We start from the raw sequence: 27388 nt of genomic DNA on the forward strand, positions 1-27388 counted from the left end.
TACTTGCGTTTATTTATATTTACCAATCATTTAAAATATATGTAAACGTTTACTAGTTTTTATATTTTTTAAATATATATTTATATGCATGTGTATGGTTTTATAAATGCAAAATGTATATGCACAGTATACAGATAAATATATAATATGTAAACACAAACTTTTATTTTGCATGTCATTAAGCACGATTAATCGTTTGACAGACCTTATTTTTGGCATTCAAACCTTTACTAATTTAATTAAATGATGATTGTTATAAAGATGTGTCTTTTGATGAATTGGCTCTTAACATATAAAGATTTTTGGTTTTAAAGTCAGCATGACCAGGAGAACATGAAAATGTGTTTAGTTTTTAAATCATGATCTATACACTATGACTGAGATATGCATGCAATATGAACTGTTCTTTTACTACATTAATGTTTTTATTAGTCATGAAAATAACTAACATTTTTGTGACAGTAACTTGTGCTTGTCCTCCATTATTTTCTATTATATAATAATTAGGGCTATCAAATGATTAATCGCATCCAGAATAAAAGTTTGTGTTTACAAATCAAGACTAACTTAAACCATAACTATCGAATAATCTGAAAATAATTGTCCTACTACTTGTACTGTTGTTTTAATAATGCTGTAAATATACAGATCTGCCTGTTTGAAATGTTCTTAACGCATGTTTATTTTTTATGTAAGGATGAAGAGGGATGTGAGGTCACTGATATCTTCAATAAAGAAAATGGCCCATCACTTAAACAGGAAGAGAATCATTTTACTGATGAAAAATACGCAGAACTGGTGAGTTATGACACATCTACTGTTGTTACATTTGACTGATTTGTGGTATTTGTATTGATTCAACTGTACATGTCTTTTATGCGTAATAAGCTAAAGAACCACTGATCTAAGCAGTAAATGTGGTGATACCAGTCTGGTCTGAGTTTTCTATTTGAGAATCTGCTTTTAAATTACTACCATCATTTTGAATTTTAAAAGATTTTTTAACAAATGCTGATGTTATCCATTGGGGTTATTGCTGTCAAATCAATTAATCAGGATTAATCGATGCCAAATTAAATGTTTGTATTTATTCAAAACTGTAATACATACATGTGTATTTTTAGGAAATGTATAAGTGATATATATTTATACAAAGTATATTATATTTAAATATAAATGTACAGTATACTGTTTATATATTTTTAGGCAGAAAAATGTTGTATGTACTGTACATGTATGTGTGTGGAATTATCTATACATATAAATATGCACTTCACACAAAGATATCATATAAACACAAGAGTACATAACATACATAATCGATTTGACAGCACTAGTTTGGGTATACTTTTGGTTGAACAAATGCACACTATGTAATCAAAATCATGTTCAAGACCTTTGCTGTATTCATTGGGATTCTGTTTGTCACATGGAAAAAAACTGAAAGTTTAAGAATTTGAATACTATTTGGCTTTCTTTTCCTAGACATGCGAGAACAAGTCGCAAAACCTAAACGTTACACCAAACTGGGGTTCCGTTGAAAAACTACAGCCGGACACCTCTTCTGATCCAGACTCTTTAGTCATGGACCAGAAGGACACAGATATTCATGATGTGGAGCTTGCAGTTGACAAAGATGACCAGGAAATTACCAAAGAAGAGGTAGAAGAGATTTCACCTCTGTTACAGCAGGACGATACACCCGGCGAGTCTTCAGAGGAAGAGGAAGACACGGAGCATAAAACAGACTCCAGCAGCATCCTACCATCATCTGTGCTCGACAAGGCCAGCGCAATCGCTGAACACTTTGTCTCAAATGCACGTTGTAGTAGCGCCAACGCAGATGAAGTACAATCCCTTGGATGCACATCTCCACGTCTTCCCAGCAGAACTGCAAGCATGTTAAGTCTTGGAGATTCCCAAGAGCGTCTGCTTCGTCTATCTAGCACTAGCTCTGAGATGCATAGTGTTTCATTGACCCAAGAGGCCTTTGCATCAGCCGACCTAACATTTGCGTCTACAAGGGATGATAGTCCTTTTGATTCAGACCGAAGCGTCCAGAGAAGAAGGGATTCCGTGCTTTCAACGCAAGACCAGCTACTTATGAACAAGATTAGGATGTACTATGAGAACGCCGAACACCAGGATGCCACTTTTAGCCTGAAGCGTAGAGAAAGCCTCACTTATATTCCAAGCGGGCTTGTGAGAAGTTCAGTTAGTCGTTTCAACAGCATTCCTAAGGATATTAACGTTGCAAAAGAGAAAACCACCAGTTCATCTGGAACCGATCAAGTGTACACCTCAGACGTAGAATCTTCTTTGGTTACCTCTGCTTTATCAGAACCTAAAACTAATACAAACGTGTCATCCCTGGAAAGTGCTTCTCCAGATTTCTTTTTTGGTTCTGATGTTGACGGTGCCATGATACCTAAAGAAGAGGTTTTTCGCCCCTCCTCTGAGATGATCAAAATCTGGCAGGATATGGAAAAAGAGGTCACTAAATGTCAAGGTGACCTCAAGACATTGAGATCCAGAGAGGCTCCTTATTTTAGAGGGGCAAATCCTGGCCTCCCAAGGAATGGTCAAAACCAGGTTTCAAAGCCAGATGTTGGAGATAGACTGAGGGTACTTGAAAGTTTGGATCTTAGCGCTATAACAGAGGAGTCCTTGACACCATCACCTCCTAGAGAGACTGGAAAAATCTTGAACAGAGCAGCCAGTGAGAGTGATGCCTTTGTACTCAGACCTCGGGAGGATGAAGGTAGACCCTCTAGACCTTTAGCCCCCCGAGTTATCCAGCTGAGAGCAGAAGCTGATAAAGAAATAGACTCAGATCCTCAGTCGGCAGAAGATGCAGATGCAGCACAAAACAAAGTCATCAATCTCGCAAGGCAATACAGTCAACGCATCAAGGGCCCACAACCTTTGCTGAGGCTCATTAGCCAGGACTCTGGAGATGCATGGTCGGTCAAGAGGAACCTTCCATCGGTGGTGGAGGAAAAGTCGGAGGAGGCCAAAGGTAGGATCAAAGTTGACCATTAAGTATTTACTAGTTTACAACTAACGCTTGGGAGGTCCCTGACCTCCTATAAGCACGAAGGGACCTCCCATAAGGTCTAAAATAATTAACTTGGGGGGTCCACTGGTTTTTCATTCAAACTAGTCTACTTAAAACCTTAAGTTATTTTTGGTCAAATTACTTTAACAAGATGGTTACCCTTCTGCTTTCGCCCGAAAGAATTACATCATTTTTTCTTATTCTGCATTTGTTCATATGGATTATTCTCATATACTTGATCAACATTATCAGGAGATAATTAAAGCATATGGTGGCTGGCAAGTTATTGGCAGCTCTGTACAGACAGCCACTATTGAGGAATTGCATATTTTTTTATTTTGCATTTCTTAATATGGATCTCTTTTATGGATTATAAAATGTTTAGGACATTTAGCCTATTGCCTGTGATATGGTCAGATTACTGGGATCCAAAGTATCATGTGGTTGATGCTTGTACTGGTATCTCCTTCTATTTATTTCTTTTTTTTTTGAGGGCTGTTTGGGGACCCCCAAGAGCTTTCACGCAATTCGAACACTGCCCCTGATAGAGTCCAGACTAGTGCTGGGCAGTAAACCAGTTCACACCGAATACTGGTGTGTATTTTTGTTATTATATGAATTTTTAATATACCGCATTACCGGTGTATGTAGCTTAAACAATGTGCGTAACGCGGCTCAGCGCGACACTGTTTCAGTAGGTTCCCTTTTCACTGTTGCACTGTGACCGGCCATTCACACAGAATGCCTCTTTCTATGCCGCGGCACTACAGTATCATAAATTTAGATATAAACATGTGCCTAACAGACTATTTCGGATGTTCGCGTGTGTCACATGAGCGCTAACGTTACATATCATTCATGTAGCAATGGGAGCGCGCAATGCGCGACTGAACAGCAGTTATAATCAATTCACTCACAAGCAAACATCTTCAAAAAGCGATCGTGTTCCCCTTATACCTGCTCAATATAACCTTATAACATGATCTGTATCTAGCTTTAACCGTTTCTCTGTATGCTATGATGAGGATCGACAGCGTGATGCGACAAATAAGATTGAAATGTGATGATTTTATGTATATGGATAGATCTACAATATGTTCAAAGCTAAAACTCTCCAGCCGCACTCATATTTGGCATTGTGATTAACAGGTCCTCCAAATCTTATGCTGTCCTTGAATCCAAATGAGCAGACTGATGGAGACCAGAAGGCCCAGGTGATGACTCCCAGCCCAGTCCACACTCCTAATCCTGTCGGCACCCCGAAGGGCTTGTCCCCACGACAGCCTCGTTCCAGAAGTCCTCATAGCCCGACAACATCTGAGCAATTCAACTGGCCAGACGTCCGCGAGCTTTGCTCCAAATACGCACACTTGAGCAGCTCCTCTGCGCAGCCCCCAGTAAACCAAAGTCGTCTGGCATCAGAGAGAATGTTTGACAGCGGTTCAAGTAGACGGTCTAGCTGCAGTTCTACCCCTAATGGCCTCTCAGACCCGTCAACTCACAACAAGGTCTATCAAGTAAGTGAAGATGGGTTAAATCGGACCCAGCGTGCTTTTTCTTTGGACCGTAAATTGGGGGATTTGTCCTTAGGTGATTTACAGAATCTTCAAACCAGAGACGTTAGGAGTGGTTACTACATCTCAGCCAAGGCCACCCTCCCCAATGACAAGAGCATAACAGTGATTGAGAAACTTCCAGAAGCGATGCCAAAGACAGAACAACCGAATAACCAGGAAATGATGACAGGTGAATCAAGTGATAGCTATGTTCAAATACGTTCACCAACATCTCATGAGAAGCTGTCATTCATGGCTGTCTTTGACCGCTGCCGGGCCTATCAGGAGTCAGAAGAGTACCGTCTGAGACAAGAGGGGGCGGGGTCTAGGGCAGAACAATTGCCTAAGATTGAGAGGCGACAAGAACTCGAGAAAGCGTCACCATCTTGCGAACACTTAGATGATGCTCTTAAAAATGCAGTGGATTCTGGGACAAAAGCAGATGCTAGTCAACAGAGCGTTGTCAAGAACCTCAGAGAAAAATTCCAAAGCTTAAGATAGAGGGAGACGGTTTATGTTTGTATATTTTGGCTCTTCTTTACGTTGTTTTTAAAGAACATGTTTTTTATTTGCCAAAAACATTGTATGTGAAACATTCATTTCACCTAATTTACCACTGAAAAAATGGTCTGCGTATAAATTTCTGTAGCATACTGAATCACATTCAAAACTGAAAATGGATTCAATGTTTTACAGGTATGTCAGACACTGTATACGTTATGTTGCCTACTGATGTTGAAAAACAAAAAGTGTAAATAAGGTTGTACATGCATCTTTTTCTGTTTTCCCATTTACACACTTGGTTGTAGATATATGTTTATGAATGGAAGTCACTTTACATAATTGTCAAGGAAATGTTTTTAAAGAATCTTTAAACTTTAGCAGTTATACTGTATTTTCTAATGCTACATCACTTAGCTAGAGTTTCACGTAGGGATAAAATCTACTCTGTACTACAATTTTAAGCCCTGGCGGAGTAGTGGGATTCCAGTCTAACAAAGACTCTTCAATGCGATAAACCACTTAAATGGGGTGTTATTTTCACATTTCTACTTTGGCACCTTTACTGTCTAAACCTCTTTTGATTTGAATCTTACAAGTGGGTAAAGACACACGTATAGCTTTATAGGTCAAACATGTAACACGTGTTTTGACCCTTGAATTGCACTTTGATTTCGTATGGCATTAATTGCAGTCATTTGTGCTTACGGTAGCATTAGCATTGATTTGTAAAGACAAACATACATCTTTTAATGAAACGCTTTTAACCACACGAGTTATGCTGATTTGTTGTGTATTCTGTACTTTTCTAAAGGTCTACTTTCGGATTCATCATGTGTCTTTGTGTTATTTATTACACTGTTAATTTCCATACTGTACATGTCTGACTTCATAAATGCATCAAGCAATGATTAAACCGTGCAATTTTAACACTGCATTTGGATTTATTGTGCTTTTCCACTTTCTTTGGTGCGTAACTCGTCCCCCACCGTTTGGCATAGACCCATGAGGGCTCAAATCGAGTGGCTTATTGAGGAGAGGTTTGCTATGAATTTTAAAAGCGATCAGGTGTTGGGTGTTTGATAGGGGGCAAAAATCACTTAACATTGCGTCAAATTTGTGTGACGTTTGTTGCTCCGAGCGAAGAAGTTCGTAGAAACCTGTGGATAACCACATTTATAGAGGCTGGCATACTCTATGAAAACAGAGGCCCTTGGGCAACAAAGCCACCAGAAATTCCCCACAGACGGATAATGGGATTTATTTGCAGCACAGTGTCATAGGGGGTGGGTTTATTTTATTCGGACAACCAATCAGTGTAACATCATCATCATGAAGCTATGAAGCCACCCCCATTGCGACCGATCCCATAGTCTGCTCTTTGCTGTAGGATTTCCAAAACTCAGCATTTTAGCCGTATTTTGTATTGCTGCCATCCGCCATCAATATGCTCTATTACTCCAGTGTTGTGCATGTGTTTGTCGCATTCACAATGATTCTACAGCAGGAGAGCCGGCGCAACCATGATGATAAATTTATAATCACCAAAAGTAAACTGAGCCGAAGTGAAACGAGCTGTACTGAGCCGAGCCTGACGATACCATGCTGTGGAAAAGTGCCAATAGTGACCCGATCCGTCCCCCTCACTATCCCTACGAAAGGTTAATCCGGGTTTCCACATGTACATTAACCTAAGTAGAGACGGACAGGCCCACCGCTCATTCATTATTTTGCCGTCCCTGCTTCAGAATCAGGTCGGCTACCGACGTTTACATTCTCTGTGCTCTCTGATCTGCTTCTAGCCTGCTACGACTCCTGACCCCGCTGCCGGGGTCCTATGAGGAGCTGTAGTAGCGTTAACCATAGTGATCAAATGCCATCGTCCATGACTGAGCTGGTGATTTTTCTGGACTGAAAAAATGGACTGTATAACTGCCACATAAAGGCAATGAAGAGACAAAAAAACAATCACCTCTAATTTTTTTTTCAAAAAACAAACAATGTACGTATCCTATGCTTGTTGACTTTTCCCAGTTGTGGCAGATTAGTTTTGTTATTTATTTGTAGTCTTTAGAAAACCGTGGAGAGAGGTGAGTGGACAGTGGCAAATAGCGAATTAACACAAAAAGAATGGTTGGATAAATTTAACAATTTATGAAGGCCCCGGCAAAACATTATCATCTAACCCAATGTGCTGTATAAGTTGATTTAGGTAAATTTACTGATTTATGTTTAATTGTTTAAATAAATCATATTTAGCAGAAGGCATGAAGTTTTGGTTGGTGATTGGCTTACTCGACAAATAAGGGTTTGATCTAGTGTTGACTGTTCATTGTTGCCCAGATTGCACAATCCATCTGGCTTGCGTCTATTTGACGTCTGCATTTAAATCTGCAATACATCGTTTCCTCATCTGCAATACGTATTGGAGATGTCTGAACGTCTGTAATACGTCTGCTAAAGATCTGGAGATCTGGAAAAATCTGCTGCGTAAAAACATCTGCTAAACATCTTAGAAAGAGCAGCTTTACATCTATTCTAAATCATGAACATCTTACAGACATCTTCTAGATGTCTATATGATGTCTGACAGCAGATGTCTCCGAGATGTATTGCAGATGAACAAACTATGTATTGTAGATGTCGTGCAGACGTCAAATAGACGTAAACCAGATGTATGTGTGCTATCAGGGTGTTTATCCAGGATTTCAAATAAGAATCCTCCAATGGCTTTTTAGTGGAAACCATTAGCCCAAACAACGCAAAGTAGCTACTTGAGCACTAGTTAACGGCCAAAATTACTGTCTGAGTTAAAATCACTTGCTGACAGCTTGGTATTCCCAGTTAAAAGATCCCATCTGCGACCCTGCCTTGCAATTCCGTCGCCAACCACCAGGGTTCTGGACACCTTGGCAAACCTTGTTTTAGACCGTGTTAGTATATTCATACTCAAATCCTCATTCAAATAAATAATGAAGCTCAAATATTAAAGTTTCCGAACATAAAGATATTTGTATGAAAGTTTCATAACACTGAAGACACCGAGAAGGCCGTACATTAAGATGCCGTCGCCTTGGAACTACATAGGGTTCTTCCTGCATTCTGAGCAGTTTTCAGATAATTTGCTTTAGAGATTTTGCATTCCACTTGACTCATAAAAAAATCTCCCAAACGTAAGCTCACACAACGTAAAGAAAAAATACCTTTTAATGTAGGCCTAAATAAGTTCGGGTCAATAACTCAATTTTGACCAAAATGTCAGATAGAACCTTAGAAGGTGACTATGTGTTTTTAAATAGCAGTGCAATGAAAAAGGTTGCCTTTACTGGTTGCAGAAAGATAAGACGATGCTACAGTAATGACAAACGATGAGTAAAGAGCACCACACAGTGATGGCGTCTGGTAAAGACAGTCCAGGCTAAAAATGTAAGGGATAGTTCACCCAAAATGAAAATAAATGGTAGTGAATGGTGCCAGAGAACTTTTTTTTGCTTTCCTACATCCTTCGAAATATGTAATTTTGTCTTCAACAGCACACAAAAAAGGTCAATATGTTGTTCTACTATGGTAGTCAATGATGGCCCAGAATTGTCCGTTGCTCACGTTCTTCCAAATACTGTTCTTTGTGTTCGGCCAAACAAACTACAGGGTGAATAAATGATGACCGAACCTTCGTTTGTGGGTGTGGTATCTTTGTTGGATGGCATTGATGAGAATAGTGACCTATTCACATCTCACAACTCAGAAAATGTGCAAAGATGCACACAGCATGCTTACCCTTTTTAAGCTGATGCTTAAATTCCTAAAAAAATAACTTCCGATAAAGGAGTTTATGGCTCAAATCAATTTATTACAAATGTGATGAAAAATGTAATACACTTTGTATGGTGCATTGAATTACATAAGACATTCTGTAAAGTTTATTAATAAACTACACGTAAAAAAAGCAAAACGTTTCAAATAAAAATACAAATAAACAGTGTTCAGCAAAATCAGTTGGATTTGGATTTTCAGCTGTACGCAAACCTTTAAAGTGTTTTAAACGGTATAGAAATGAGAAAAACGAGATGAGATGTGCAAGATGAAAACCTTTGAATATAGATACATCAGATAGATGCTGGCAATGAATTTACAGGCCTGATACTGATGCAAATAACTGCAGGGATACATACGGAGAGCATGGTGCGCCCGCACAAAACTCACAGTCGCCCTATTTGTTTCTGTAGGCCTTATAAATGTCAACCTACCGCTCTCTGCATAAACAAACACACAGCCGTAAACATGTCTTAGTCTTGACCCGCCTTCATAACATATGACAGACATGCAGTATTCATAAAACAAGTCTTTCTTATTTGCACTTTACACACACGTTGAACCATTCAGAACACCCAGCTAAACTAAAGCAACTGCTAAAAACTAAATATATACAGTTTACAATCATTTCTTAGTGCAGATATTTAGCAATAGGTTTTTAAAACTGAGATAACACTAGGATTGCACGGACTCAGTGATACATAAAAAGTGCTGTTATGAAAGGTCACATTTACTGAGAAGAAGCAGTTTTACAATACTATTGATGCTGGGACCCCGGTGGCATATTTTCAACTGCCTTTCGTGACACGTGTATCTTTTTGTGTACTGCGTATCAGTATTACCGTGGTAGGCCTACAGGTGCCGTGTGTTTCTTTACAAACTAAAGTCACGAAAACTACACAGTATCTGATATTCCCTAAATAACATGATTTAGTGCGACGTAAATCTTTTTCACTGCTTAAACGTCGACCCCTCTGATACTTGTAGAACATTCAAAATCACAAAATCTAAAGCATAAAGGACTGAAATATACAAACAAGACAGCGCTAGCTGATGACATCCAGTTGTGTTTTTTGTTCATCCGAGTGAAGCAGAGCAAAATGAATAACAACAATCACTTTGTTGCATACAATCATAACAGCATACAGTATAATGTTGCGAGGTGCAGGGAACCCGATATTAACCTGTAACACACAGCAACAACACTCCACAGCATCACAGGATAAATCACTCTCATCAACACACATCAGAAGTATGTCGGTGATGGGAGAACATTCAAACAAACACTGGCCTTTTACAATGTTCACTATACACTCACCGCCTAATGAAAAAATCTATGCCAAAGGTTGATTGGATTGTAACATTACTTTAACTTGTGTTACAAACTGTACTGGAATTCAACAATATAGTGGCCATATGCTCAGAGACTCATTTCCTACACGGTATTTTGTCTTGTGTTCCAGTACAAATATCCAAATATTCTTACTGTGAGATACATTTACTGCAGAAGCTAAATGACTTGGGATATTACGTTTTTTAAATATATAGCGGCAGGGAAAAAAGGATTACGTCATATATTTATTTTCCAACTGATTCTTAAGGACTTAGTTATTATAGTTTTGATTGGAGTTGTATTCATATTTTATATGAGCTTTTATTTTTTGTTTTAGCATTATTGGGTTATGCTTTTGTCATTTTAGATTTTTTTTGTTTATCTTTTGTGTTGCTATGTAAGCTTTGTATTTCAGTTTTTTTTCATTTTAATACTTTTAGTGCTTTAAACTTGTTTCAGTTTATTTTTGAGGCAACATTGAAAATTGTACAGAATGAACAGAAACGTTTCAAAATGCTAATTTTGGTCAACTAAAATAACCTAATATAAATATGAACTTGTTCATATTTTATATAAGATACACAAACTTTCCATCTATTACCAGTTTGTCCCAATATTCTGCAAATGAAAACAATATTTTCATTTCTAACTTGGTAGAAATACTGTCTTTTGTTATGAGACTGAAACCAAAATTATGATGAACACACAACTATAAATAATGAAGTCAGAAAAATAAAAAAACATTTCAATGGATCTACACACATAGTAGTGTAGATATATATATATATATATATATAAGAGTTTGGTACCAAAATGAGATTTTTAAGAATTTTCTAAAATCACGTTTTTCATTATGTTATGATGTTTTTGTTGTGTTTTATTGTGTGTGTTAGCTGTATCTTTTAGTTATTATGGCTTCAAAAACCAACCAACTGAAGTTTGATTGATATTAATTGGAATGCACAATAAAAAAACATGATTCTTTTAAGACCTCATTTTGGAACCAAGCTCTTCATATATTGTTTAATATCTTAAGTCATTGAGCTTCTCAAGTAAATGTATCTTGATCTAAAAATCCTATGTGCAAATTTTAGCTGCGATTTATTATTTGAGGTTATATTGACCCCACAAATGTTTTAATATACAATAAATAAATGACTTCAATTTAAATAGTTATTTCCTTCTTTACACGCACTTTACCTTGCATTTACCGACACCAAACATAACAGGAAGGTTAAGAATGTTCATATATTTGTTCTTAAAAACATTTTTTTTGCAGTGTTCTACTCTTCCACAACATTCCCCATTTAAAATAATGGATAAAGGGCTTGTTTTTGCAAAGCGCTGTGACCACTTCAGTTACATTTCCCAAGGCAAGCATTTAAGGGCGCTGTTTTCTTCATGCTGTTAATCAGTAGCAGCCAAATTAACATCATTTCAGAGATTGTACTTTAAATAAATGCTACAAAGGTTTTGAAACAATTAAAAAAGACATGGCACAGGAAAACTGTGACACAGCACCCACTCATTCATTCAGCCACGGTATACAGAACAACTGTCTAAGCAAGCCACGGGGAGCAATTGTTGTAAATGCAGTGTTGCCTACTTTTAGCTTGTGCCGCGTCTGTGTCTTACTGAAAGCACGTGACGTATATTTGCACCACAAATCCTCTCACAATACTGTAACAAAGATGCTAGATGGCAGGCTTTAAAAAGATGTGCATCCGTTATTACAACACTTAAACTCCATATCGGCCTCCCTCAGACCCGCGGGCACCTCGCTTTGCACTTGCATTGGCATTTGTAGAAGAGGGGCTGGTAAACGCCTTGGAAACAGATTTGGTCTTTACCCCTGGAGAGGTTGCCACAGAGGGCATTCTGAGGGTCCCTCCAGGTTCAACAATAGTGTTTATCACTAGAACATGATAAAACAGTTATTATAACTACTCACAAACAGTAGTGAATTGCTGATCTAACATCAAAATATCTCACCCTCAAGTTGTCGCTGGACTCTTCTCAGCTCCTGGAGAATAGAAGAGATTTCCTGCATACAAGGATGTCAAAATAAATAAACAAACGTGTCTTCAGTAAATTTTTGGTTGCTTAAAATTGCTTGTTGTATACCTTGTTGGATGTCTTAAGGATGGGAACCTCATTTTCAGCATTGATTTTTGCCTCTATTTCTTCCCACACTTCCGTCTTGTTATGAAACATAACTCTAAAACAGACAAAGAAATACTTTGGGTTCAGTTCTCTGCCATAATGGTCAAATATAATCATTTTGTTAACTATGAGACGACTTAAAGAGACATTTCTTTCATCCTTTTTTCACCCTCACGTCATTCTAAACCAACTTTCTTTCTTCTGCAGAACACAAAAGATATAAAGATATCAAAATCTTTGGTAACCAAACAACACTGATGCCCAATGTCATTTCTCAAAATATCTTCTTTTGTGATCCACAGAAGAAAGAGCCGTACACCGGTTTGAATGAAATGACTTTAAATGACGACAGAATTTTTATTTTTGGGTGAACTTTCCCTTTAATAGCAGAGTGATCACGAGGTGCATGTAATGCAGCGTTTCTCAAACTGTGGGGCGCGCCAAACGGGAGGAAATGTTCCTTTTATGCCTTGTTTTTAAACGTGAGATCAAATCTTCCGGAATTTTGTATTCATGGTTACAAATAAAATTGTAATGAGGTAGGCGGGGCGAGAGCCGGGATTCGAGGCCGGTGCGTGAATGATAACGAGCTGTACGCGCACCGGTCTGGTATCACGGAGGAGATTGTGAAGCATAAGTGGACGAGTGAGAGAGGACCGGGCCCGGAAGTTGTGTTTGTGTTTGTCTTTTATGTCCTTGTTTATTTGATTTGATTAAAGATGTTAAATGTTCGCCGGTTCCCGCCTCCTTCCTTCCCTTCATGGAACTTTGTTACACTGATGCCGAAACCCAATAGTACGGTGCGCGTACAGCTGACGCTGGTTATCATTCACGCACCGGCCTCGAATCCCGGCTCTCGTCCCGCCTACCTCGCTACAGACATTTTTAACCTTTTGAGCGGTATCCGGTTTGGTCCCATATATGGGATATTATTTCCGTGCCCCTGAGAATACGGTCCCAGATATGAGATTTAGAATGTTCAGTGACTGCCTGATTCAAATTGTGCTTTCGCACGTTGGTTTGCACTGAGCCAAAGAATTTTATTTTAGGTTTCAGCCATTTAAATACACATAGGCACTAGTAGAACAATACATTTGGAGTTTGTAAGATACACACTCGTGTCTGTGGAAGCAGCAATAACAATCTATTCAAATATAATTTGACGACGTGTTATTCACATCAGACAAACATAGTGGAAGTAACTATAAAGTTTACAAGAGTTAAAGTTCTCGGAGTTCACTGGCCACTTTCTTGCATGAGAAACTGATGACAGACAAAAGTCTCTGAACTGCGTCGTAAAGAAACATGGTGGCACCCGTCTCACGTAGATCAAGATTATTTATAAATGACCAAACACACTCACTTACACATTTTTGAGAATCGGAATATCAGATAGTTGATGACGTCAAGCAAGTTTGTGAATATTTTGAAATAAAAAAGGAAATTAAGGCGATCTGTCATAAGGTGTGGATGAGGTGTGTCACGTGACAAATATGACGCGTCGCCATGGAAACATTAAGGGGTAATCATTACTAGTCTACATGGAGTCTATATTAAAAGAACATTAGATATGAGACCCCGAGAAAAACGTAACCTGGAACCGAAGTACCAAAATAACGTGACATCGGCATATTAATTGTAACGGAACAAACTTTCGCGGCCATATTTAAATGTTTTTTTTACAGATTTCAAAATGGCACTTTTATATTTTTGAAATTAATAGTGCACAGCTGCACTTTTATTTTCTCAATTTTTTTATTTCATGACAGTTATTATGACATAGCTGCACTTTTATTTTCTTTATTTCATGAAAGTTATTATGACACAGCTGCACTTTTGTGTTATTTGATGTATATAGTTTGTATTTTAGATACAACTTGTTACTCTGATACTACTTTTTAGTTCAATAAATTGGAACATGTTAAGCTTGTTGCGCATTTCATTAGCATTGTGTTGGGGCGATGGGGGCAGGTGGGGCTTGAAAATTCCCCCTTGTCTAAAGTGGAGAATGACCAAAATAGTTTGAGAACCACTGATGTAATGCAAAGTACCTACTTCATTTTCTCTGCGAGTTGTTCCGTGTTCTCTCTGATAGCCTGCGAGAGCTGCGACACGGGGTTCAACATTAGATTGTCCAGAATGACCTGCGATTTAAAAAAAACATGCAACTGTAGGTTATCTTCTCAGTATGAGAGGTTACACTGCAAATAAATATTTTAATCAATATTTTTGCCTCATTTTCAAGGAAATAATTTTACAAACAACTGTTTCTGGTTAACGTTTTTTCTAAGGTGTGTAGATAGTTTCACTTGAAGACAAGACAAACCATGAAAAAATGTGTTTTTTTTGCAGTTTACATATTGAAAGCTACGACAATTTAAGTGATCCGTTTATTTAGGGTCCTATGATTTCCGCTATGCAGATTGGAAAACTCCAGGCTTAAAAACTGAATTTGGCAAATGCTGAGCCGCCAATTCTTTCAAATTGTGGTATGACATCAATAATTATTCAATCTGCGGTTTAAATATGAAATGTGCTTGTTCTGCGTGTCTCTAAATAAAAGAGAAACGCAGTTTTACAAAAACTGCATCTCCAGCGCTAAACATTTACTTCACTGTCTTTCCACCGGTTCATTTGAAAAAAGCTGCTGTCAAACACGCACTGAAAAAGACTTGCAGAGAGCCATCAAAATCAAAGTCTGGTTAGCTTGAACAAATGATGACACACCCGTGTGAAAAAAATGTATAATATAGACGAATTCAGGGGCAACACCGTAAACGTTATGTGACCCAAACTTAACTTCCGGTAGACCTCTGCGAAGAATCAGTAACTTGTTGAGTAATTTGAAAGAAAATTAATAAAATACTAATATTACTTAATAGTAGTATACATTTAATTTAAAATAAATTGTTGTTTTATACCATGACAGAAGTTAACTTTGGGCCAGGCTCGTGCATCTGATGAAATCGTCTATATTATTCACTTTAGTAAAAGAACGTTAATGTGCAGGTAAAATGATGTAAAGAATAACATTTTAAATGCAAGTAAACTTAAGAAAAAACTAAAGTAAAACAGAAAATGTACAGATAACATTCTGTTTTATATTAACATAGTCGTGCATAAGGTTATTATCCAGAAGGTTCGAACGCTGTACGTATTTTATAACAACATACTTAAATATTTTTCGTGTGGGCAAAATATATGACCAAAACATATTATATCACTGAAATAATATTAAAATAGAAATATGAGGCTATATTGAATCCACAAAAAAATTATAATAAAACGGATTTCATAGGGCCCTATTTATTATGATATGGAAAGGATTCAACCAAATTTGACCTCTTCACGGTTCCAGGGACGCCGTCTGGAACTGTCATGGTCGTTCATATTTGAATCCTGGTCTACTGGACTAGTTGAGCCTGGTGGAAGCTTTTGATAGTTCAGACTTGCCTCGGGTATATGCTGTACCAACTGCGGATTAATCAGGGATGGAAAAGCACCAAGTAAGAAAACGTGGACATGACAACGGCTAGGAGATTTAATGTGAGGAGACACAAACCTCTGAGCTCACAGATTACTGTGAATTTAGCTTCAGAGAGATTCAGTGGTATCATGCAAATATATTGTGACTAGAGAAGGGCTCTATATTCAAAGTCAGCATAGCAATTTTTGACCCTTCCTCTGAGATGTAATTGGAAAATGTGTCTTCATAACCTTTGAACATACAGCCTTAAGTGTGAGTTTAAAAGTGCTTTTCCATGCATTTGGTAATTCCTTCATGCAAATAAAACATGGACAACAGGTTCCCGAGGTGGACATCTGACAGCTGTTAGTACATTGTCTTAAAGTCTTTTAAAGGGGTTATTCAATCAAAATGAAAAATCTCGAATCATTTATTCACCTTCATGTTTTTCAAAACCTGTAATGAGTTTAATTTTTCTGTGGAACACAAAATAAGATTTCTTTAGAAAATGTGTCAGTGGTTTTGTGTCCAAAGAAGTCAATGTAGGCCAATGCAACATTCTTCAAAATGTCTTCTTTGGTTCTGCAAACTCAAGTCACACAGGTCTGGAACGACATGAGGGTACGTACATGACATAAGAATGTTCATGTTTGGGTGAACTATCCCTTCACCATTTGGTGATAATGAGTGATGAACTAAGCACCTGAGGTGACAGGAACCTCTGTAATGATGCATATGGTCTCTGCACAGAAGACATAAAATATAACAAATGTATGCAAGATGTATGTAAAATGAAACTTGTTAACTTGAAACTAAATATTCATGAGATTTATTATAGTATCACTCTATGCTCCTGGTCTATGGTACCTTCAGGACTTTCTCCACAATTCACTTCATCACCTTATGATATTGTTACAACGAGAATATACGATCTGTTGGAATGGGTCAATGTTTAAGATGAGAAATGTTCAAAATAAAACAAACAAAAATCTTTCAGGCCCACCTCCTCTCTGGTTGAGATAGTGGATGCAGGGGTATTAGGCATGGAGCCTGGGGAGGTGGTAGTTCCCATGCCTGAGGATGTCTGGGAGTCACCATCCCCTGCTACATCATGGATTTCACGTGCAAGGATGGCAAGATCTTTGGCCAGGTCTTGACTCAGCCTAGCATGAATGAGGTTGAGGTCATCAATTCTATTTAAATCATTAGCAATGACAGCATCACAACAACAGTTAAATAAGATAACCTGGCAATCTCTGCACTATGATTAGTCCAGTTCTGAAAGTGTTCGTTCTGAGCTTCATCCTCTTCTGTTTCCAAAGAGCCACTTTTTATCTTCGTTTGAATGCCCTTCTTTGGTGTCTGAGTCTGAGTTGACGCCGAGGCGTGGGAGCGTTTGTGTTTAGAGTTGGAGTTAGTCTCAAAGTCCTCCTCTGAGGTAGAGGAATAGTTGGAATCCTTTTGTCTGCGATAGGAACCTTGTGTTTAAATAACAATAAACATAAAAACATTAAGTGAAATGAAACATTGGCAATTTCAAATTTTAAACCATTAAGAAAAGAACCACTTTAGGAGAAATCTTGTGACACTTACTGGCGGTGCTACTGTGTTTAACCTGGTTAGAACGGGTACGAGCAGAAGAGTGCTTTCCTGTTAATGAAGCTCCTTTCCCGGCAGTCTGTCTCACCTCACCCGAAGCTCCTTTTTTCGCACTGCTTGCCTCAGCAGGACGGTTCGAATTTCCATGCTTGCTAGACTCGTTGTCACTCGGAACAGTGAAGGATCCAGTCCGCTTCCTAGGCATGGCAAGAATTTCGAGCCTTGAGAGTTTCTTTCCATCGGTAGTAGTCTTGGTATGGTCGGAGGTCTGGGATGCACGGTCTGTCTCTGCCCCCTCATTGTCAGACGCGTCACCCAGCCGGGCTCGACGGAGCATGGAGGCACGAGTTGGTCTCGGGGCTGAAAGGCTATTGGATCGGGTCAGCACCTGATGGCTGCCTTTCACTACTTTATTGGGGTCCTCCTTTTGCAAGGGTGCCGTGAGTTTCTTGCGACCATTGGGCCTTGAACTTGACTCATGATCAGATGCAGCAGTTTCAGACAAATGCTGTTGACCATGCTGGTTCTCAGAAAGATCTAAGGAACCACGGTTACCAGCACTGCGACGAAGTTGGACACGCCGAGCTAGTTCAGCTTTGCTGGTTTCAGCTTTGTCGGCAGAGGCATGAGTTTTGCGTTTTTCTGATAGTCGCTCGCGGGCCGTGGGTTGTCTACCTTTGTCATGTGCACTGGAAGATGCTTTATTCTTGCGTTTTTCATTTGAAGTGGCGCGCTTCTTAGGTGCACTGACAGGAGCATTTTTACTGCTGACCATGCTTACAGTACTGGCGGTGTCAACATCTGATTCGCCAGAGAGAGAGTCGTCTTGAGCAGGAGTGCTTCCCTTTCTGGATCGTCGAAGTAAATTCTCTTCTGGTGATCTTTCTGCTTCCTTAAAAAAGGGTGACATATCTCGAACAGGTTCTCCTGAATCCAGGCTTCTCAAAGCGGGGTGACTGGAAATATGTGGCAGTTTCTTAACTTGGATGATGTCACTTGGCCTATCTTTGGTAAAACTTTCCTGTCGAACAAAGGCGGTTGAGGTCTCTTTGGTGGGCACAGTATCTCTGTCATGTGTCTGAAGGTTTGGGGCTGACGAGTTGGGCTTAACCGGTCGCTTAGGCTCATGGCCACTCAGATGTCGTATCAAGACAGTGGTCGGAGGCATTTTGGGAGAAATGTCCCTTTCAGACTGTGAAAGAACAGGACTTCTAGATGCCTCTGACCTGTATGAAGCATCCTCAGAGCCAATATAAAATGATGTGGGTTTGGGAGTGGGCGCTGGCATTTCTAGGATTTTGGAATGGTTTGCACCTTCGGATGGTGAGTGTGCTACGGTTCCTTTCTTTCCTTGACTTCTTCCACTTCTATCAAGGATAGAGCTGTCATCTGAACGGCTGGTGTCACTGAGACTATCCGGCTCTAAATCATCTTGAACACATAGCCTGTTATTGCAGTTCTCCTGCTGTGGTGCTCTGGTACCCCTCTCTGGTGGCTCATGGTCCATGTGCGTCTCGTGACGGATCAAGATACTAGGGGTGGCGTTCTCAAGCTTTTCTCCAGGTGGAACCTGGGGAAGTAGTCTTCTTGTCCTGGAACCTTGACTGCCCTCAGATTCAGAGATGTCCATGCTTTGACTCACCATTAATGTCACTCGGACATCTTTAAAATCAAAACAGTGAAAATGATAACTAGTATTTATAAAATGTGTTCATGCTGACAGCAAAATAACCTTTCACTAAATTTACCTCTGTCTGTAAGTACACCTTGGGATGGAGTGACCACGGATCCTTCACTGTAAGTGTCTGCCAAGCTGGCCCAGCGTGAGACCCATTTAGGTCCTCCTGCATCAGAATGTGCCTAAATAACAAAGAGTAACAGCTTATTACTGTAAAATGTAATAGGTAACAAATTCATCGTTTACTATGCGTAATTTAATATTTTATAATATAATATTTTATTAATATTTCATAATTTTAATTTGAAAAGAGGGGATTACTTTCTAGGCAGTCTGTAATTGCAATACCTGCTGTGAGCTGACTTGTGATGATGTGGGAATTACATCAGCTGTCACACCATGGCTATGACCAAAGAATGCCTGCTCATCTTTCCCATCCTCAATCACAGGTCTATAAACTCCAATGGCCTGACCGCTGTATTCTGGCGCATCTAACACTCCAAACACCTTTAAACGAGATAAAACCAGATTTTGCTTTCTTAGTATTTATAAGAGAAAGAGTTTAAACTAGTGTTGTTACATTTTTTAATCCTGATTATTATACACATTTTTCTTGTATGTTTGTTTGTGTATATATATAAATATATATACACATATAAATATAAACGTCACAAACACTTATATTATATAATTACAAAACATTTTTTAAATCGATTAATCGTGATTAATCGATTTGATACACTAGTAGAAATAACTGCTAGATCAAATGAACACCCATTCAAAACCAAATTTTAATTTGTTTAATAAAAGGCTGTCACCTGGTCAATCATGCTTCTTGCTTCCTCCACTTCCTTATCTTGTGACTCCGTCTCAATTGTGTAGGTGCCAGCATCACTTAGACTTTCCTCCTCTTCATTTCGTATCAGTCTGGAGCCCTTAGTGTCCACACAACTGATTCCCTGCTGAAAAACCTGGGGCACCGATGACCCGGCCGAGCAGATTGGAGAGGCATTAGAAACTGCACCCCTTTCAGGCACAGAGACTGGAGGAGACGATGGAAGAAGAGAATGGGAAAATGCCTGCAGCTGAGATGGTGAAGATGGGTAGGATACAGATGTGGGTCCAGATGGCTCTGCTGGGGAGGGTAAACGAGCGTGGGATGGGGACATCATTACAGGTGGCGCAGACATGGGAGGTTGGGATGTTTTTCCTGTATCCTTTAGGAACTCTGCAGTAAATTCTTGAGCTATTTTGGACTTCTTTCCCACACTTCCGAAAGGCTTGACTGTGATGGTTGGTGTAGAGCGAGATGAGGTCCCCGAAAGAGATGTGCTACTTCCAGTGTCTCCTGTCTTATCTCTCTTCAGTGAGCTTGACCTCTGTGAACCTCCATGGCCTGAACCTTTTAGCGGAACAGTGATCTGCTGCGTCGGAGGAACGTGCCCATGAACTGAAGCTGGCCTTTCACCATGAACTTTGCGTTTTTCTAGTTTGGCCTTCAATGCAGAATAAGAGTCAGCATGGGCAGAGTTTTGTGTGAAGGACTGCGATCGCTTCTTTCTAGGGTTATCGTCAAAGAACTCAATGATGAAGGCCTGTTGGGTGTGTGGCTCATGGTGACTCTTAACCTCTGCCTGGGACGGAGAGGAGGCATCTTTGATGGGATGGGTCTCACTTTCTTCAAGATCTGTTTGAGGGTGTTTGGGCGGTGACACTGACTGAGGGTAGTTAGATATGTGCGTTGGGTTGGACTGCTGAGACGGCACTGATTCAGACGGTTCAGATATCTTTAACCACTCCGATTGCTGCGACTGTACTGATGATTGTGATTGCACTGAATGATGAGACTTGCTGCGTTTGTCATTCATTACTGGGTCTTCTGAATCACTCTGGGTTCCATCTTCATGATGGTGACCTGTATGACAAATGTTGAAGTGTACAAACAAACATTTAAGCGTAGTAATGTGGAATATACTTTGACACATTTTTACTCTATAGTCACTAGAACGCAAAGAAGCATTGTTCTGCCTACCTTTGAGTGTCCTGATATGCATCGCCAAGTCACTTTTAGTGCTGTACGTATCCTCACAAGGTGTCCGCCTACACATCATGCTTACATCACTTTGCACGAGCCAATCCGCTACTTTGCTCTCAGCTGACAGAACTTCTGTAGGTGTGGCTCCCAGAGGTTTACTGGTGGGCTGTTGCTTGCTCCGTTGCCGGGAAGAGAACTTGGTTACGTGATCCTTGATTTTAATCTTGCCTGGCATGCAGTCATCAAACTCGATAGTGAAAGAAGCATGACTCTGGACAACTGGAGGAGTGGATGTCAGAGGAACATTGGTGTCTTTGGTTGGGATGTCGATCAGGTCTCCCACCGGGGACTTGGGGTGCGCGGTGGACTCTTTTGTAGGGATTTCAAAATAGCTATGCTCCCGGTTGTATAGAAAGGGCGACTTGGCCCGGTTGTCACCGATCTCCTGAACGGAACCGTTGAATTCATCCTCACCCATCGGGCCCTCTTTAGTGACTTCTGTCAACAAACACCCACTCCAAACTTTAATAGTGGTATTGAGACAAATTGAAGTTGGTGTGAGGAGGGAAAGCACTTACCTGAATGGTTGTCACCTGACCGACGTGCTTCATTGTGTTTCCCCTTGTTTACAGAGTCCTCTTCTCCCCACCATGATGGCTGACCATACAGTGGTGTGGGCCGGAGTGCAGGGGCCTCTAATGCGTTACATTTGAAACAGAAATGATACAAAAAGGGTTTATACTCAGCAAGCAATTCAGTAACTCTTTACAAAAAGGTTGCTATTTGTCAAAAATGTGTTAAGGCAGTAGCTAAAATGAAGAAACACGAATAAAGCATTTTTTAATGTTGTATCATGCTAGTACGTAATTAAAATCAAACGTTGTCATTAACATTAGTTAATACACCATGAACTAACATGAATAGCTGTTCTACATGAATAGCTAACTAGCCAAGATTAATAAATGCTGAAAAACTAAATTGTTATAATGTTAGCTAATGCAATAACTACTGTTAACAAATAGCACCTTATTGTGTTAACAATTCTAAGTTCTTCACTTTTGTAATCTTTTTGGACATCTCATCTACTATAAAACAACAAATAAAATAAGATACCTACACTAGACAGTGAGATCCAAAAACCTGAGACTACATTTTAAATGTGAAAACCAAAATCTAATTTAGAAAGTCAGGTAAGTGAATTGTCACATCCATAACGGAACTGTCACAATGGTAAAAGCCCGTCACAGGCCATTGGTGGGACTTGTCAGTGCCATGATTAAAGCATGATGATAATCTTTAGCCTCTGTCAGCTGACCATGATCTGGGAGGGGTCTACAAATAAACCAGGTCACAGTGTCACAGATATACAGAGGCACTAGATTAAAAACAGTGACAATGTTATTGTCAGCTGCTAAAGGTATTTCATGTCACGTCACAGAGTATTTTACACAAGTGTTGCTCTTTTTCTACCTATATTCATCACTCACCAGTGACACTTTTGCGTTCAGAACGATCTAACTTTGACTTTTCTTCTTGCACATGCTGTTGTTTCCCCTCTGTGGCTTTTAAACCCATCTGCAGCTGACTGGTGTATTTCTCATGCTAAACCACAGGATGCCAAAACAAGAAAATAGATGTTAATCGTTTATTATTTGAGATGCACCGATATATCGGCAACTAATCAGTATTTTTTTCTCAAATTATCGGCCAACAACCAATGATCAGGGCCGATATTACGGGTCAATCACAAGCAGACAGGAAAATGCAATGAATTTGTGCTCTGTATATTCAACATTAATAGTCATTATATGAATTCACTACTTTCAGAAAGTTACGAAATATTCATTTAAACTTCAGAATCGGTATCGGCAGATATCTTAAAAATCGGCTATAGGTATTGGGGGAGAAATGTAGTATCGGTGCATCTCTATTTATCACTCTTGCCGACATACAGTATATACATATTGTACATGTATCTTTACATTTATGTTTATGATCTAAAATAACATTTAAGATCACGATGGAGAAGGATCTATTGAACTAGACAGTTACCTGAAAAAAGTTAGATATTTGTTCTCTGAACTACATTTCAGATCAAATATACAGGGACAAATATTTTCCATTGAACACTCTCAATAACATTTTCAACAAAAAACTAATTTTAAATTATTTGTCTTCATTCAAGGCACACTGAATAACTAGTCACACTAACTAACAAACATTTCCCTGTTTTAACATAACCACACAAACAATAACATGCAAACATACCTTAAGTGCCTCTTCAGGGACTTTATGTTGACTTTTCTCAAGAACGTATACATGGGAATGTGCTCCAAGTTAAGCCAATATACCACTATACAAATGTACACAACTATACATTGTGCGACAAAACATAATTTTGCAGATTTTCCACATGTAAAACGGAATTGTACTGTTTTTTTACAGATGTTTCATGTATTTCAAGAAAAACAGGGGAAACATGTAATTTTACGGGGAAAACGGTTATTTGTAACTGTTTATTTCTGGCACCCCAGCTGCCAGAAAATTGCATTTTTTTACAGGAATATTTTTACGGTTTATTTTGAAATACAGTCAAAAATGTAAAATAAAAAAACTAATTTATAAGAAATATGCGGAAATCATTAATTATATATCCTTATATCCTACAGGGAAAAAATATATTTTTGTGGTATATTGCTGTCGCTCCAGCTGACAGATTTCCATTTTTTACAGATCTTATTTTACAGTGTACCCGTTATATCTTATTATTGCCAAAAAAGTGCCCAGTTAGACAATAATAGTCTTTTATGTAACATTTGATGGGGTTTGATATGAAATACAATTTACAAGAATGAACCAATACCAACAAAGCGTAACCTTATTCTGAACTGAACTCAAAATATTGAAAAGCATTTGAGATTGTTACTTTTAGGATAAAGGATTATTAGGAACACCTGTTCAATTTCTCATTAATGCAATTATCTAATCAACCAATCACATGGCAGTTGCTTCAATGCAGTTAGGGATGTGGTCCTGGTCAAGACAATCTCCTGAACTCCAAACTGAATGTCAGAATGGGAAAGAAAGGTGATTTAAGCAGTTTTGAGCGTGGCATGGTTGTTGGTGCCAGACGGGCCGATCTGAGTATTTCACAATCTACTCAGTTACTAGGATTTTCACGCACAACCATTTCTAGGTTTTACAAAGAATGGTGTGAAAAGAGAAAAACATCCAGTTTGCGGCAGTCCTGTGGGCGACAATGCCTTGTTGATGCTAGAGGTCAGAGGAGAATGGGCCGACTGATTCAAGCCGATAGAAAAGCAACTTTGACTGAAATATCCACTCGTCACAACCGAGGTAAGCAGCAAAGCATTTGTGAAGACACAACACGCACAACCTTGAGGCGGTTGGGCTACAACAGCAGAAGACCCCACCGGGTACCACTCATCTCCACTACAAATAGGAAAAAGAGGCTTCAATTTGCACGAGCTCACCAAAATTGGATAGTTGAAGACTGTAAAAATGTTGCCTGGTCTGATGAGTCTCAATTTCTGTTGAGACAGTCAGAATTTGGCGTAAACAGAATGAGAACATGGATCCATCATGCCTTGTTACCACTGTGCAGGCTGATGGTGGTGGTGTAATGGTGTGGGGGATGTTTTCTTGGCACACTTTAGGCCCCTTAGTGCCAATTGGACATCGTTTAAATGCCACGGCCTACCTGAGCATTGTTTCTGACCATGTCCATCCCTTTATGACCACCATGTACCCATCCTCTGATGGCTACTTCCAGCAGGATAATGCACCATGTCACAAAGCTCGAATCATTTCAAATTGGTTTCTTGAACATGACAATGAGTTCACTGTACTAAAATGGCCCCCACAGTCACCAGATCTCAACCCAATAGAGCATCTTTGGATGTGGTGGAACGGGAGCTTCGTGCCCTGGATGTGCATCCCACAAATCTCCATCAACTGCAAGATGCTATGCTATCAATATAGGCCAACATTTCTAAAGAATGCTTTCAGCACCTTGTTGAATCAATGCCACGTAGAATTAAGGCCGTTCTGAAGGCCAAAGGGGGTCAAACACAGTATTAACATGGTGTTCCTAATAATCCTTTAGGTGAGTGTATAATGTTTGTTATCTGCACACTATTACAGTCACACATGACCAACCAGCAAAAGGATATCATATCCAAACCGAACAACGTCAGACAGCTTGAGAGTGATATACGTCTGATCCGGAATTCTCAAGTCATTCACGAAGGTCTGAAAGGGGAAAAAATGCACAAACTGTACTGTAAGCATTTAATATACAACCTGAAATACTACGGAGGCAAGATTCAATGTCAGTTTGAAATGAATGAAATTGCATTTGACCGCAACAAAAGCGTGTTTTTTCATGTAGATGTTGTGTGCATTCAGTATGCTTCATGCGAAAGATCTCTCTTTACTGGGACAATTGATCTTTTCTGTACTGCAGTGAAAACATCAGGCTGACTCCGCAATGGCATCCAAATGAAACAGTGTATTCTCAAAGTTAAGAAGATCAAGGCTTTTTACACAGATAATGTAACAGTAGTTTCAAAGATTTCTCTACACTGACAAGGTTGCAAAATTTGTATTTAAGGCTTACCCCGTTTAAACTTCCCAGATCCTTGACCAGGTGCTCATCTGTGGCAGGATTGTAGTTGATAACAGCGTGCTGTTTATCTACACTACGAGACTGAAGGAAGAAAAAGTGACATAACATTTTTGTGTCGAGTATGTAATTTCATGCAAAATGCTGTAACTATGGCAACAGCCACTGATGCTCTTACAAAGGGGTTGGGGGATGTTTCTCACATTGCCGGCAAATTCTTACCTGGAGCATGAGCTCGCAGTCCTCCCGGCCAACGAAAATCATCTCCCGCGGCAGACGGTGACGGGTACCAGAGCTGCTCACCAGGAACCATGACGTCACACTCATCTTTGTTTTGCTGAAAAAACACTTTGCATCCTGTGACATAGATGAAAAAGACTTTAAAAGGGGACACTGGCTGTGTTAACTGAACTGCTTAAGGAAGGTAAATGCAGTAATATTGTCCATATTTCATTCTTGTGCGGGAATCACGTAACCTAACAAACATACAATAGACACACAGTTATGCTTTTATCGTTTTATGTGAAACTCCGTTCGTGGATATGTTTTCAAAAGGGATGCTTAAACCAGTGCATCTTTGCTGACAAACTCATTATTAGACATGACAGCTGTCTAGACATATAGAAATGATACTTTCCAGAGGACACAGGGATTTTTCAGTGACTCTTTAAAATAGCGTTGTATTTCTTAACAAATGCCTTAGATAACATGAGTGAGCATTGAGCAATATCATTTTTTTTGCATTTATTAATCCTTGTTAATGTTAGTTATGTAAATGTCAGAACAATTGTTCATGTTAGTCCACTCTGCGTTGACTAATGTTAACAGTTACAACTTTTGGTTTTCAAAATGTTTTAGTAAATGTTGAAACATGAACCAAGATTAATAAAGAAGTAGAAGTAGTATTCATTCTTAGTTGACTAATGCATAACTCAATGGTTCTCACACTGGGGGGTGGCCCCCTGGGGGGGCTCAAGATGGATCCGGGGGGACACATATTTTGTGGTGCAATCAAACCAATAAAAATAATTTACTTTTCAGCATTGCGTGACTGAATGAGTAATTGGTTTAATTCACATTTCAAGTTTAATATTACAAGTGGGGGCTGCAAAGTGATCCACCCTACACAAAGGCGGCCTTACAACGAAAAAGTTTATACATTTGCCACACTTTGTTTTTCATTTTGAAATATGGGGGCATTTCTGTTTTCTGGATGTGATGCAGCAGGTCATATGCAATATCATTTACACGACCTTTGCTGTTACAGACACTGAAATCAATATTCGGAGATTTGGAGATTAACGCAATATGGCCACAACGTCTAACTGTAAAACACTTTCGAAACCGGTCTGCATGGCACTTATTACAAATTCTCTTCTCAGCCTAATCGTTTGAACGAATAGGCCTGTTCTCAACAATATAAAAATGGAAATGCCGATCCTGTTAATGGGAATCGCGTAATAGAGAAGACGACGTAACCGTGAATGACGCCATTCTCGCGCATTCCGTTATTTCACTGTTCTATCGCAACAACGCCGAAC

At 39.2% G+C, this 27388-nt stretch overlaps 2 protein-coding genes across 2 annotated transcripts in view; one reads left to right on the forward strand and one right to left on the reverse strand.

Annotated features, from left to right (window-relative positions):
• The window catches only part of LOC306905081 (pleckstrin homology domain-containing family G member 3), a 41954-nt gene extending 35903 nt beyond the window's left edge, over nucleotides 1-6051 (forward strand). The window contains exons 16-18 of the mRNA XM_079475464.1: nucleotides 697-798; nucleotides 1486-3019; nucleotides 4208-6051. Of these exons, the coding sequence (XP_079331590.1) occupies nucleotides 697-798; nucleotides 1486-3019; nucleotides 4208-5115 (2544 nt within the window). The 3' untranslated portion in view covers nucleotides 5116-6051. The remainder of the gene's footprint in view (nucleotides 1-696; nucleotides 799-1485; nucleotides 3020-4207) is intronic.
• Nucleotides 6052-12000: 5949 nt separating this feature from the next.
• Nucleotides 12001-26174, reverse strand: cep170bb (centrosomal protein 170Bb; the record flags this gene model as incomplete). The annotated part of the gene is made up of 19 exons (XM_079474264.1): nucleotides 12001-12176; nucleotides 12254-12305; nucleotides 12386-12479; nucleotides 14480-14568; nucleotides 15767-15898; nucleotides 16594-16632; nucleotides 16894-17053; nucleotides 17137-17368; nucleotides 17484-19151; nucleotides 19238-19349; nucleotides 19516-19674; nucleotides 19986-21082; nucleotides 21200-21700; nucleotides 21781-21897; nucleotides 22690-22804; nucleotides 23471-23532; nucleotides 25399-25474; nucleotides 25842-25931; nucleotides 26070-26174. 19 exons carry the CDS (start codon nucleotides 26172-26174, stop codon nucleotides 12001-12003), a joined length of 5076 nt encoding a protein of 1691 aa, XP_079330390.1.
• Between the last annotated feature and the right edge of the window lie 1214 nt (nucleotides 26175-27388).

Source organism: Barbatula barbatula (genome assembly GCF_947034865.1).
Source record: "Barbatula barbatula genome assembly, chromosome: 15".
Taxonomy (NCBI): Eukaryota; Metazoa; Chordata; class Actinopteri; order Cypriniformes; family Nemacheilidae; genus Barbatula; species Barbatula barbatula.